This window comes from Pseudorca crassidens, chromosome 19 (assembly GCF_039906515.1).
Source record: "Pseudorca crassidens isolate mPseCra1 chromosome 19, mPseCra1.hap1, whole genome shotgun sequence".
Classification (NCBI taxonomy): domain Eukaryota; kingdom Metazoa; phylum Chordata; class Mammalia; order Artiodactyla; family Delphinidae; genus Pseudorca; species Pseudorca crassidens.
Genome location: NC_090314.1, coordinates 16948905 through 16963722, shown reverse-complemented (window position 1 = coordinate 16963722; position 14818 = coordinate 16948905). Strand labels below are relative to the sequence as shown.

At 47.9% G+C, this 14818-nt stretch overlaps 1 protein-coding gene across 1 annotated transcript in view; it reads left to right on the top strand.

Moving 5' to 3' along the window:
* The first annotated feature begins 434 nt into the window (after nucleotides 1-434).
* The window catches only part of ABR (ABR activator of RhoGEF and GTPase), a 178360-nt gene continuing 163976 nt past the window's right edge, over nucleotides 435-14818 (top strand). Inside the window, exon 1 of the mRNA XM_067714640.1 lies at nucleotides 435-1653. Coding sequence (XP_067570741.1) covers nucleotides 618-1653 — 1036 coding nt within the window. The 5' untranslated portion in view covers nucleotides 435-617. The remainder of the gene's footprint in view (nucleotides 1654-14818) is intronic.

Below are 14818 nucleotides of genomic sequence, written 5' to 3'. Positions count from 1 at the left end.
CCCGCCGCTCCCGCCTCCCCGGCCGCGCGGCCCCGCGCTCGGCTGCAGGGAGCCAGCGCGCACTGCGCCGGCGGCGACGGGAGCGGCGCAGCCCGACAGGCCAGGAAGATGCGAGCCGGGCCTACGGCGGCGGCCAGCTTCAAGTATCGCCGGCGCCTGTGGAGTGGGCAGCACCGCAGGCCCGCCGTACCAGGCCCTCTCGCAGCCTCTCGGCCGCCGGCGCAACCCAGAGCTCGCCCGCGAGGCTCCGCCCCCGCCGCGGCTCTCCAGACACCGGAGCCCGCGGGGCGCAGGGCAAGGCGCGGGGACTGCAGATCGCCGGCTCAGCGCGTCCTGCCCGGGGCGGGCCCTGGGCGCCCAGGCGCCCGCCTCCGCCGCCGCCGCCGGTGGCCGCTGACGTCAGGGAGGCGAAACCCAGAAGAAGAAGAAGAAGAAGAAGAAGAAGAAGAAAAAAGGCACGAGGGCGGAAGGGGAAAAACTTTATTATTTTTTTCTTATTCTCTTCTGGGGCTGAAGGGAAGGGCAGGCCACTGTGCCAGCGCGGAGAAAGCCGAGCGCGACACCAACCCGCTGCGCGCGGAGGAGCTGGGCCCCGGAGGCCCGAAGGGGCTCCCGGTATGTGGGACCCCCAGGACTTTGAGCGCCACTGGCAGGCCGAGTTCCCTGGGGAGGAGGCGCCTGTCATGCGGCTGGACTCGGTGCCGGACATGGAGCGCGAGCTGGAGCGCAGCAAACTCAACCTGAAGTGGCTGCAACAGGTGCTGGCTGAGGAAAAGTTCAAAGTCGGCTACCTGCAGGCGGCCCTGGAGAAGCGGGACCTCGGCTGCGGGCGCCTGGAGGGCGGAGACGGGGACAGCAGGGGGGCCTCGGCTGAGGAGCCGGCCGGGCCGGAGGGGGAGCCGGCGCTGCTGGAGGAGGAGGGCGCAGCGGGCGGCGGCGGAGACCCCCCGGGCCCGTCGCTCCCCTCCACGGAGGTGGCCGCGAAGGCCGAGAGTCCCCCCTACCTGTGCCAGGACCTTCCCACCTGGCCCAGGGCGGCGGGGGCTGGGGGCGCTGTTCGCAGCTTGACCGCCGCCATCCGCCAGCAGCTACTGCAGCCTCGCCTCCTCTTAAGGCCGCGGGAGGACTGCGCGCCCCCCGGCCACGATGGCACAGTTTCCAGCGCCCCGGGAGAGGAGCGGTCCGCCCGGACCCGCGCGGGGCGGGGCTCGGAGGATGACGAGCCGGACGCCTCGGGCGCGGACGATGGGGGCGACAGCAGTGACCACGACTTCGAGATGGTGGATTTGAACGAGAAACTCACCCCCACCCAGTTGCTCGTGACCCCTTGCCGGCCCGGGACCTGCGATGAGGCGGAAAAGCCAGCGCGGGTGTACAGTTCCCATCGCTGGATGCACCTGATCCTCGGGAGCCGGCGGCAGCCGCGCGGGAGCCGCGACTTGGAGCAGTTAGAGGCAGAGGTCAAGGACGGGCGGGGCTCGCCCCCGGCGGCAGAGGAGCTCCTTCAGCGTAGGGCTCGCGAGCCCCTCCCCCCGTGGCGGCGCAAGAGGTTCCTGGGGCTGCCCGAGCGGGACTCGCCCAGTCACAGCTCGCCCGACAGGGGCAGTGACTGCAGCCACAACAGCTCCGACCACGAGGATGGCTCCTTTGCAGGTAGGCGCACCCCTCTAGATCCCCGTCTCTTATATCCTGGGCCTCGCCTGCTGGCCGCTTCCCCACCCCTCCCTGGCACACCTCGCTGGTTCTGTTTAACCTCAGGCGCCTGGGCAGAAGGGAGATAAAATTTACCTGTTTACCTTGAAGGCACTCGTGGAACTTAAAAAAAAGAAAGAGGGTGCAAAGTGATTTCGGCTTGGGCAAGTTTAAGAAAATAAGCATTATGGCGATGGTAGGGGATGAGGGGATGATGCATGCGCTCGACCAGACCAAGGGAGGGAGGAATCTTTCACTTCAGACCTCAGCCTTTCTTCTGTATTGCAACATCACCGCCCTCCCCGCCCCCCACCCCAACTCATCCTCTGCAAGTCGGTGAGATTCCCTTGCACCACCCACACTGATAGTATGCTTCTCTGCAGTAACTTCAGTGGTTCCCATTTCCTCCAGATTCCTTGATGTGGAAGTCTAAATCTTCCACTTAATGTTCTGAACTTATCGCTCATCTTCTCCAGCCTGTACCTTGTGTTCTGGCCAAAATGAAAGAACCCCTCACTGTGGGAAAGGTACATAATAATCCTCACCACCCGCTTCCTTTGCTGACTGTCCCCTTCCTAAGAGGCACCACCTGATCTGTCAGCTTCCTAGCCGCCTAGGAGCCTGAGTGGGAAGGGGAGGGCTTGGAATCATAGAGTTTTTGAGCTGGCCTAGTGCCCAGAGATCATGTCTAGAGCAGTGCCTTCATTTGATAAAGGAGGAAACTGAAGCCCAGAAGGAATAAGTGCTTGTTGGAGTGAGCTGGGACCTCCACTCGGCACTCCTGTCATTTTCTTGCTTCTCCTCACATCTGCCCTCTCTTCTGAGGACAGGACCCGGTCTTAGCCATGTTGTGGTGGAATCCCCTTTCGGTGGTCAGCACAGTGCCTTGCATACAGTAAGTGCTCAATAAATACTTATTGAATAAGTGGATGATTACATTGAGTTTTAATTTTATTCAATTGATTTATTTTTGGCTGTGTTGCGTCTTCGTTGCTGCACGCAGGCTTTCTTTTTAGTTGTGGCGAGCGGGGGCTACTCTTCGTTGTGGTGTGCTGGCTTCTCATTGCAGTGGCTTCTCTTGTTGGGGAGCACAGGCTCTAGACGCGCAAGCTTCAGTAGTTGTGGCGCATGGGCTTAGTTGCTCCGCAGCATGTGGGATCTTCCCGGACCAGGGCTCGAACCCGTGTCCCCTGCATTGGCAAGCAGATTCTTAACCACTGTACCACCAGGGAAGCCCGATTGCATTGAATTGAATGTGTCTTCCAGCTCCCCAGCTCCCCATAGGTTGGGAGTGGGAAAAGGGCTAAGGAGGAAAGGACAGATAAGGATGTGGGCTGTCCTGTGACTGATGCTTTGCTGCCCCCAGGGACTGTCACGGTCTCCTCAGCCATAGGGAAAGCATAAATTGTCATCTGATTGGGTCAAGCTGTGACCAGGAACTTAAGATGCCTTCCTGCTCAGTGAAAGAGGAAAAAAAAGAAATCACTGATGCTGGGATTCTTCCAAAATCTCCATTATTAGATCTTATCTAGGTGAGCTTGCATTTGAATGAAAAAAACTGTCCACTTTGCTAAAAGCGCATTTGGAATGGCCATCAAGTCATCTGTTGTGATCAATTACACTTACTCATTAGCAGAGACTGACTGCTTTTCCCATAGGTAATGCTTTTGCTGCCCATGCTAGTAACATTTTTATGTGCCCCTTTAACTTGGAGTCTGAAGATTTCACTCTATAGTGCCAAGTTCCAAATGCGCTCAGTGGAGGTTACCCAAGTGGCCCAGAGCTGCTTTATTATTTGTTAAATTTATTTATTTATTTTTGGTCGCATTGGGTCTTTGTTGCTGTACGTGGGCTTTCTCTAGTTGTGGCGAGCGGGGGCTACTCTTCCTCGCAGTGTGTGGGCTTCTCATTGCAGTGGCTTCTCTTGTTGCGGAGAACGGCTCTAGGTGTGCAGGCTTCAGCCGTTGTGGCTCGCGGGCTCTAGAGCGCAGGCTCAGTAGTTGTGGCACACGGGCTTAGTTGCTCCCCAGCATGTGGGATCTTCCTGGACCAGGGCTCGAACCTGTGTCCCCTGCATTGGCAGGCGGATTCTTACCACTGTGCCACCAGGGAAGTCCCCCAGAGTTGCTTTAGAGCTGGCCCCAATCCCGTCTCCCCCCGAGACCCACTTCAATCACCCTGCCAGGTGTGCTCGATGCACTGGATTTTCCCCAGGGAGTGATTTTTATTTCTGTGCTCTGTCTCCTCTATCCTTAAGGGCACTCTAGCACATAGAGCACCTTGATTCAGATTAGGAACTAGCATTCCCTCTGGCCTAACTCTTTACAAGAGGTGCTCCCTCTGGGTGGACCAGTGATAAAAAGATTTTCCTTCCTCTGACTTAAGACTCCAGCCGGGGCGTATGTCTGGCGCTTGTGGCATTGGCTGACAGTGCCTGGGCTGTTTTTTAGGCCCCATTCCAGGACCCCCTCTGCAGGGCAGGCTTGTGTAGGGAGCCCCCGGAAAGCTGCATGTGGGAGCCCTGCCTCCTGTCTCCCAAACGTCCCCAGTGAGGAAGCGGATGGGGTGGACATGTGTATGCATACATGCATGTAGCACATCCATGCATGCCTATCCATGTATACACATGTGCACGTAGGCACATACAAGCGTGCACGTGTGCACAATCTAGGAGGAAGAGCCTCCAGACATATAGGACGCACTGGAGTGGAGAGATTAGGGGCCAGGGTTTTCCCGCTGTGAGTGACAGCCCACTGAAATCAGCATAGTGGGGAGTGAACACATCATGAGGCCTTCTCTGGCCACCTTGGCCTTCCCTGCTTTACTTTTCTCCATAGCACTCACCAAATTACCACCTCAGATGCTACGATTTTGCACGTGGATCTTATTCACTCTCTCTCTCTGGTCAAATGCAAGCTCCAAGAGGGCAAGGATTTTTATCTCTTTCATCCACTGACTTAGCCCCAAAGCCTAGAACGGTGTCTAACACGTAATAGGTGTTCCATAAATATTTGTTGAATGATATATATTTTTTAATGGAATAGAATAGAAAACACCAGAGCGCATTGCACATGGTAATGGTGAGTAATATTCTGTTTTAAAACTTTGTTTCAGTTCTATATAACTGTGTGAGTGTATACTGGGTCCTGATGTAGAATGTGTTTCATGCCGTGGGTTGGGCCAAAAGGTTGGAAGATGCTGATAAAGACCGTGGGCTCTGAAGCCAGACTGCTTGTGTGACCTTGGGAGAAGTTATTTGAATTTTCCGTGTTTCAGTTTTCTCATCTGCAAAATGGGACTAATAAATACAGGTTACATCATACCATTGATATGAAGAGTAAATGGGATATTATTTCTAAAGGACTTTGAACAGGCCCTGGCACACAGTAGGCACCCATAGTATTAACTAACTACACCTGTGGGTCATTTTCTTTGAGTTAATGCTTCAAAGCTTCCCACTCCCAGATCATTCTGGATCACAGATGGTTCAGTTTTCTTTTCTTTGCTTTTTTTATTGGGGTATAGTTGTTTTACAATGTTGTGTTAGTTTCTACTGTACAGCGAAGTGGAGTTCTCATTAATTATCTATTTTGTACATATTAGTGTATGTATGTAAAATCCAGTCTCCCAATTCATCCCACCCCCCTTTCCCCCCTTGGTGTCCATATGTTTGTTCTCTATGTCTGTGTCTCTATTTCTGCCTTGCAAACAAGTTCATCTGTACCATTTTTCTAGATTCCACATATATGAGTTAATATATGATATGTGTTTTTCTCTTTATGACTTACTTCCCTCTGTATGACAGTCTCTAGGTCCATCCACATCTCTACAAATGACCCCATTTCGTTCCCTTTTAGGGCTAAGATTCCATTGTGTATATGTACCACAACAGATGGTTTGGTTTTCTATGATGCACGTGTTTTTTCTAGCAAGGCTCTGGCTCTTTCTAGAACCTTCCAGGAGCAGGGCAGGACCCAGGGCAGAGTGGTAATCTTGGCTCATGAGGCTCTCTTGCTGGATTGGCCCTCAAATTGTTTCTCCCTCTCCACCAGCAATCAGGCCCATTATCTCTACTCAGAGAACCTCACCTGATGGGGTTTTATTGCACAATTCAGGCTTTGCCTTCCTCTCAGCGTTTGGAGGAGAGCATGTGAGGCCTCCCATAAAAAGGCCCAAAGGCAGAGGTTCTCCCCTCCTTGGAAAAGGCCCGTTTTCTCTTAGCTCAGGGACAGATCCCCATACCAGGACACACTTGGGTTTGTTCTACATGTAGTAGGCAAATCAGGGTTTAAGTCAGTTAGGATGCCAGTTCTTTTAGTATCTTCCCTTTAGCACCTTGCAGCCTTGGTTGGTACCAAGAAAGACTAGGCCACGTTGGCATGGATGCGGGTGGTAATGTGAATGGGGTGGGGTGGGGGTCGCAGACCTAGAATCAGCCGTGTTGGGTCATGTGTGCTTTGAAGACAGACTTGTGTGTGTGCCCAGGCTCTGCCCCACAGCAGGTGTGAGGCCATGGACAAGCCACTGGCCTTTCTGCACCTCAGTCTCTATTAACAGAAATAACAAAAGTAACTCATCTTCCTGGGGGCTTACTTTGTGCCCACTCCTGTTCTAAGCATTTTACACATATTAACTCATTTATACCACACAACAGCTTCATAAGACAGGCACTATTATTATTTCCATTTTACATATGATAAGCATGAGACTCAGAGAGCTTAAATAACCCTGCCCAAGGTTACCCAGCTTGTAAGTGGCACTTGGGATTTGAATCTAGGCAGTCTGACTCCCAAGTCCGTGCTTTTAAACAGCAAACTATACTGCCTCAAACAATAGCACCTACTTCCCAGGGTAGTTATGAAAATTACCTAAAATAAAATACTTAAAGAGTTTACTTTTTTCACACAGTGACCATTAAGTGCATATGTGTGATGTGTATGCATTAGTATTATTTTCTTTATCACTAAAGTCCCCAGAAGACCCCAGTTCATCTGCTGTTGAGGTGAACCGTGAGGGCTGCCACCTGCCCATGGGGCTCCTGCGTGGACTTGGCCTCACAGGTGAGCAGACCACCTGCTGGATTTTAGATCTCCCCTCCTCAGCTGGGGGCTCTTGGGCAGACACAACTGCACACCCACATGTGGAGGTCTTGGTATTTTTGCTTTCATGTTGGCATGCTTCTGTGCCAACCCTGCCAAAGAGGTTGGGTAACATGTCCTTCCAGGAGTTTACATATCCCTCCTGTAGCCTGTGGCATCCCCTTTGCCACACGTGGACCAAAGTGCGCTCGTCCAGCTAAAGCCCAAGTCAGGCATCCTTTTGACTGGCAGCAGCTATTCATCTGGTATTCTGATGTAGTTCAGATGACAAAGTCAATATCATTAATATTTTAAATTGGTAGCGTTTTCTCCTTGCATTAAACTTTGCTTAGTGGAGGATGAACAGTCATTTTTGCCAGCCCTTGGAAATCCTTCATTCATTCACTTGTCCATTCCACTCGATAAGGATTTATGCAGGTCTTACTTTGTGCCAAGTCTGTGTTAAGGGTCAAGATGGCAAAAGTCGGTGACCTGCCCTCAAGGTTCTCACTGGCTTTTTTGCTTCCGGGGTAGAAACCAAAGGTTTTTAGATAAACAGCTTTCCAGCAGGTAACTTGTTAAATCCTGAAATGAGTGACTAAGTAAGGACTGCCATTTAGAACCTCAGTGACAGAAGAAGAAAGGATCTTAGATTTGGTCTTCCAAATCTAGGATCTTCCTGGCCCTCTCCAGACAGATGAGGACCCTGGAGCCCTAAAAGTAACCTCAGGGTCACATGCTTATGACCCTCAAGGCAGGGTCTAGGAGCCAGATCTAGGCTGTTTCCATTGCATCCTATGGCCTTTTCTTTCTTGGAATTTTAAGCAGAGAAAACTTAAGATGTGAGTCCTATCAAACAGCAGTCCCCAACCTTCTTGGCACCAGGGACTGTTTTCATGGAAGACAATTTTTCCAAGGACCAGGGCGGGGAGATGGTTTCGGGATGATTCAAGCGCATTACCTTTATCATGCACTTTATTTCTATCATTATTACATCAGCTCTACCTCAGATCATCAGGCATTAGATCCCGGGGGTTGGGAACCCCTGCTGTCAAAATCATAGTAACAGGAGCAGCAGACTGTCTCATTTAGCCTCATTTAGTGGGTGGAAGTTATTTGTCCCACTCTATAGGTGAATATGCCGAGGCTGGGAGAGGTGAGGACGTTTACCCAGCATCAAACAGCTCGTGGTGGAGTCAGCATTGGAACTTGGGTCAGGCTTACAAAACTGACACTCTTTAACTTCCAGTATGTAAGGCTGTCCTGGACCAGCTGTAGAATTCCAGATTTCTCTACGACTTGGGAGGCCCTGGCATCAGATTCTCCCGGGCTGCCAATGGAGACTTTTTAATCTTCATGGGAAATGCATTTCCTACTAGGCACTCATGTTACCTAGTTCATTTGGGACCTGATGGGTTTTTTTCCCCTTCCCATTAGTGACTCATGAGATTTTTGCTCCAGGAAGAATTCCTTGTGTTCGTTGGATGTGTCTGGATATCTTAAGTCAAAGTATGGAATTTTCAGCCTTAGCTGTGAGGGAGTAATTTTTTTCCCATTCCCTGTTGTGGAGAGAGATTAAAAAACTACTCGAGACGCGTGAGCTGGTGGTTGGCTACGATTCATCTGTAGCCAGAGCTGACATGGCCTCACTGTTTGCTTGGTTCTTTAATGCGTGGTACCCCCCACTCCTCCCCCCGCCCACCTTAGCAACATCTACACCTCGTGAACATCATTCGGCCAGGGGGTGTGGGTGGGTTTGTTAACAATGTGTTCCTCCTCTACAAGAGGTAAATGTAACCAAGCCTGAAAACTTTTCTATTCTTCTCATCTGTTTTTCTTCTGGTGAAGAGACTATTCACAAAGCAATTGGCCCTGTGTTTGATTCTGAATCTTTGTGTGTTTTCTTTTTTATAGATTTTGTTTATTTATTTATTTTTGGCTGTGTTGGGTCATCGTTGCTGCGCGCGGGCTTTCTCTAGTTGCGGCGAGTGGAGGCTGCTCTTCGTTGTGGTGCGCAGGCTTCTCATTGCGGTGGCTTCTCTTGTTGCGGAGCACAGGATCTAGACGTGCGGGCTTCAGCAGTTGTGGCACACAGGCTTCAGTAGTTGTGGCTCACGGGCTCTAGAGTGCAGACTCAGTAGTTATGGCACGTGGGCTTAGTTGCTCTGTGGCATGTGGGATCTTCCCAGACCAGGGCTCCAACCCGTGTCCCCTGCATTGGCAGGCAGATTCTTAACCACTGCGCCACCAGGGAAGCCCTCTTTGTGTTTTAAGTCAGGATCTTCATACCTTTTCTTTTTTTTCTTTTTTTTTGGCTGTGTTGGGTCTTCATTGCTGTGCGCAGGCTTTCTCTAGTTGCAGCAAGCCGGGGCTACTCTTCGTGGCAGCGCGCAGGCTTCTCATTGCGGTGGCTGTTCTTGCTGCGGAGCACGGGCTCTAGGTGCACGGGCTTCAGTAGTTGCAGCACACGGGCTCAGTAGTTGTGGCTCGTGGGCTCTAGAGTACAGGCTCAGCAGTTGTGATGCACGGGCTTAGTTGCTTTGCCTCATGTGGTATCTTCCTGGACCAGGGATCGAACCCATGTCCCCTGCATTGGCAGGTGGATTCTTACCCACTGCACCACCAGGGAGGTCCCCCATACCTTTTCTTAGCTTTGAAAGAATGGTGCAAACACTTTCTGCATCTGAAAAACGGGCTGGATGTTACCCAGCTTGCAGGGTTGTGAGGCTTACCTTGGACAAGTTACTGACTCTCTCTAAGCCCCAGTTCTGTGTCTGCCAAATAGGGGTGATAATGATAGGACTGTGTCATAGATTTGTCGAGAAGCTTCACTGAGATAATGTGTACAGGGTGTATAGCACACAGCAGAGCACATAAGTGTTTAATAAATCTTAGATGGTGTTACTATCTAAGAGTTACTATCTTCAGTCCAGGAACGTTCAGCTGGCTGAACCAGGCCACAGCTCATACTCACATTTCTTCATGGAATAAAGTCCCCAAGCCTCTTCATCTGCCTCTTTGTTTCCTTTCTTACCCTGCTCCAGCTCCAGAGATGTTTCGCTCCTTCAGAGGGAAACAAGCTTTCTTAGCCCTCCGTGGTCCCTGGTCCTTCCCCAGTCAAGCCCTGTCTCCCCTGCAAAACCATCATCTGACTTCTCCTTATTTCCTACTCTCTACCCACTTGGCTTCGGCCAGTGCTCCTTCTTGCCAGTGTCCTTTCCAGTGCTCTTTCTGGCATTTGAGATGCCCTCCCCCCTTCACTTCCCCAGTTGGAAAGCCAACCCTTCCTTTAAGGCCTGGCTTTTCTGTGGAACCTTGTATTGGTTAAGATATGGGTTTGCTGCATTCGACAAAACCCAAAAAAGCAAGATAGAGGTTTACTTATCTCTCATGTAAAAGAATACTAGAGATAAGCAGTCCAGGGAGAGGATGGTGACTCTATGATCATCAGGAATTTAGGCTTCTTTTTTTTTTCTTTTTTTTTTAACATCTTTATTGGAGTATAATTGCTTTACAATGGTGTGTTAGTTTCTGCTTTATAACAAAGTGAATCAGTTATACATATACATATGTTCCCATATCTCTTCCCTCTTGCATCTCCCTCCCTGCCACCCTCCCTGTCCCACCCCTCTAGGTGGTCACAAAGCACCGAGCTGATCTCCCTGTGCTATGTGGCTGCTTCCCACTAGCTATTTTACGTTTGGTAGTGTATATATGTCCATGCCACTCTCTCACTTTGTCTCACTTACCCTTCCCCCTCCTCGTATCCTCAAGTCCATTCTCTAGTAGGTCTGCATCTTTATTCCTGTCTTGCCCCTAGGTTCTTCTGGTCTTTTTTCTTTTTTTAGATTCCATATATATGTGTTAGCATATGGTATTTGTTTTTCTCTTTCTGACTTACTTCACTCTCTATGACAGTCTCTAGGTCCATCCACCTCACTACAAATAACTCAGTTTTGTTCCTTTTTATGGCTGAGTAATATTCCATTGTATTTATGTGCCACATCTTCTTTATCCATTCATCTGTTGATGGACACTTAGGTTGCTTCCATATCCTGGCTATTGTAAATAGAGCTGCAATGAACATTTTGGTACATGACTCTTTTTGAATTATGGTTTTCTCAGGGTATATGCCCAGTAGTGGGATTGCTGGGTCGTATGGTAGTTCTGTTTTCAGTTTTTTAAGGAACCTCCATACTGTTCTCCATAGTGGCTGTATCAATTTACATTCCCACCAACAGTGCAAGAGGGTTCCCTTTTCTCCACACCCTCTCCAGCATTTATTGTTTGTAGATTTTTTGATGATGGCCATTCTGACCGGTGTGAGATGATATCTTATTGTAATTGTGATTTGCATTTCTCTAATGATTAATGATGTTGAGCATTCTTTCATGTGTTTGTTGGCCATCTGTATATCTTCTTTGGAGAAATGTCTTTTTTAGGTCTTCTGCCCATTTTTGAATTGAGTTGTTTGTTTTTTTGATATTGAGCTGCATGAGTTGCTTGTATGTTTTGGAGATTAATCCTTTGTCAGTTGCTTCATTTGCAAATATTTTCTCCCATTCTGAGGGTTGTCTTTTCGTCTTGTTTACGGTTTCCTTTGCTGTGCAAAAGCTTTTAAGTTTCATTAGGTCCCATTTGTTTACTTTTGATTTTATTTCCATTTCTCTAGGAGGTGGGTCAAAAAGGATCTTGCTGTGATTTATGTCATAGATTGCTCTGCCTGTGTTTTCCTCTGAGAGTTTGATGGTGTCTGGCTTTACATTTAGATCTTTAATCCATTTTGAGTTTATTTTTGTGTATGGTGTTAGGGAGTGTTCTAATTTCATTCTTTTACATGTAGCTGTCCAGTTTTCCCAGCACCACTTATTGAAGAGGCTGTCTTTTCTCCACTGTATATTCTTGCCTCCTTTATCAAAGATAAGGTGACCATATGTGCGTGGGTTTATCTCTGGGCTTTCTATCCTGTTCCATTGATCTATATTTCTGTTTTTGTGCCAGTACCATACTGTCTTGATTACTGTAGCTTTGTAGTATAGTCTGAAGTCAGGGAGCCTGATTCCTCCAGCTCCGTTTTTCGTTCTCAAGATTGCTTTGGCTATTCGGGGTCTTTTGTGTTTCCATACAAATTGTGAAATTTTTTGTTCTAGTTCTGTGAAAAATGTCAGTGGTAGTTTGATAGGGTTTGCATTGAATCTATAGATTGCTTTGGGTTGTAGAGTCATTTTCACAATGTTGATTCTTCCAATCCAAGAACATGGTATATCTCTCTATCTATTTGTATCATCTTTAATTTCTTTCATCAGTGTCTTATAATTTTCTGCATACAGGTCTTTTGTCTCCTTAGGTAGGTTTAATCCTAGATATTTTATTCTTTTTGTTGCAATGGTAAATGGGAGTGTTTTCTTAATTTCACTTTCAGATTTTTCATTATTAGTGTATAGGAATGCAAGAGATTTCTGTGCATTAATTTTGTATCCTGCTACTTTACCAAATTCATTGATTAGCTCTAGTAGTTTTCTGGTAGCATCTTTAGGATTCTCTATGTATAGTATCATGTCATCTGCAAACAGTGACAGCTTTACTTCTTCTTTTCCAATTTGGATTCCTTTTATTTCTTTTTCTTCTCTGATTGCTGTGGCTAAAACTTCAGGCTTCTTTTTGCTTTTCTGTCTCAAGGTTGCCTCATGGTCCAAAATAGCTGCTGGAAATCCAGCCATCACATTCATGTTTCAGACAAGAATTAGAAGAAAGGGAGAAAGGACATAAGAGTGAGTAGCAGCTGTTGGTCTGCCTTTTAAGGCACTTTCCTAGAAGCCTCTCATGACAATTTCTGTTTAGATCTCATTAGCCATCTCTAGCTACAAGGGTGGCTGGGAAATGTAGTATTTTATCTGGGCATATGGCCACCTCAAATAAAATAGGGGCTCTGTTACAAGGAAAAATGGAAGAATTGATATTGAGTAGGCAACTAGCAGCCTCTGGCACAAGCTTTTTCCAAGTACTCCAACCCATCTTGTGGTTCTTAGAGTGAGCCCCACATGTACACAATTGTTTTATTATTGTGCCGTCTATTAATTCATTGACCCGATGAACAAATAACAACTGAACCACTGCTCTGTGCAAGGCACGATGCCTTTTATATGTTTACTGTTAAGTGTTGCTCTCAAACCTAAGAGGTTAGCTGGCTCCTTGAAAGCAGGGATCAGGGCTTATGCTTCTTTTTCTCCCTCACAACAGTATCTTTCACAAGGCTGGGCACACAGCAGGTACTTGAAAAGTACCTGGTTGATTTTCTAATAGTCGCAAAAGAGAAGCTCAGTGAAGACTTAAATTCCCTAATGTGGTACTGTGCCCAACTATTCTGGTTGTGTAAGGTTTGTTTTGGGTTCAGTCTGGTTTTGAGGAACCATAGCAAGGAGAGTGGGGCCTGGGTCATCTCTAAACATCAGGGCTGTGTTGTGGCCACACGGACTTGTCCAGGTGTTGGGGTGGATTTGGCTATTTTGCAAAACTGGATTCTGTTTGGATACTAAACTAGAATGATAAGCAGAAATGTCTGCACCCGCCTGACTTTCCTTAACACTGCTCTGTCTGTGTAGCTGTTTTCACACTGCATGAATCGCTCCCGTTATTTCTGCACTGCATAGCTGCAGAGTAAATCTTCAGTCTTTCCGCAGTGAGCATCAGCTTCTGTCCGTGTTCCTGTCTTCCCATTCGTTCCCTGCTCTTGTCTGCCTGAGATAAGACTGTCTGAAGGGAGGTTGCCTAGAGCGTATGTCACATCTTGTGGCTGAGAAAATGATTGTTTTAAAATTTTTATTGGCACTTAGGAAGAAAGGAACTAGAAGATATTTTGCTTCTACAACCTGCAAGGCACTGTGTTACATGCTTAACCTACATGGTCACATTTAATATTCAGAACAGTCTCCTGTTCTGTTCTTACTGTAAAGAAAGTAATACTATTCTCATTTTGCAGATGAGGAAACTGAGGCTCTGACCTGTTAACTAACAAGCCCAAGTTTGCTTAGGGCTAAGTGGTGGAATTATTCTTTCTCCCATTAAAATAATTAATTAATTTTATTGAGAGATAATTCACATACCATAAAATTCACCTGTTTAAAATGGATAGGCATGGTTTTTACTATATTCACAAAGTTGTGCAGTCATTGTCACTCTCCAATTCCAGACCATTTTCATCAGGTCAGGTAGGACTGTTTCGAGCCTAGACTTCTCCTACAACTTTGCCATTTCCTTTTCTAATTTGCCACATGCAGTGATTTAAAATAACTAGACTGGATTTGGAGGAACATTAGGGCTTGTTTGGGTGAGATGTATACATAAAAAGAGCATCGCCTCTTAAGTCGCTTTCTTCCCATTACTGCAACAGTCCTGGTGCCCCTTGAATTGCTGCAGAATGGGGCTGGCTTTAATTTCTCTGGGCCCCATCCTGCCCCATTTGTGTTTCCTGAACTTGGGGCAGGGGGCAGAATATCCCAAACTTGAGGTTCCATGAGCACCCCTCATTCCTGCCCTGGGGTTGTGATTGATATGGTGAGAGGCACCCTTATTCTGACCTGTATCTTATTTGTCTCTGTAGCCCCAGAATGTCGTAGTGCCTGACATAATGGGAGATGCTCAATAAATGTTGATGAATACCCAGAGGTTTATTCCATTACCTCTAATGTAAATCACTGCTATAACTTATTGTTCTGCCCTTAGCCTTTCTCCGCCAGCCCCAGTTATCTTCCACATTAAAGACAAAGCGATTGCTCTAGCCCCTAAATCTAATGAGATTAGACTGCAGTGATCATACTGGCTGACTGTTCCTTTAAAAGACTTTCCCCCAAGTCCTACCTAGCAACTGCTACTTCCATGCTATTGGCCAACACTGGGTCATATTGCCCTTAGCTGCAAAGAGGGCTGGGCAATCAGGAATTTACACTCTTCAGCCTCTATAGTAAAGAGTGTTAAGGTAGAAGGGGACTGTGAATGGCTTTTGGAAAACCAGCCCAGTGTTGGCTCCACAATCCTCCCCTGAACTTGCG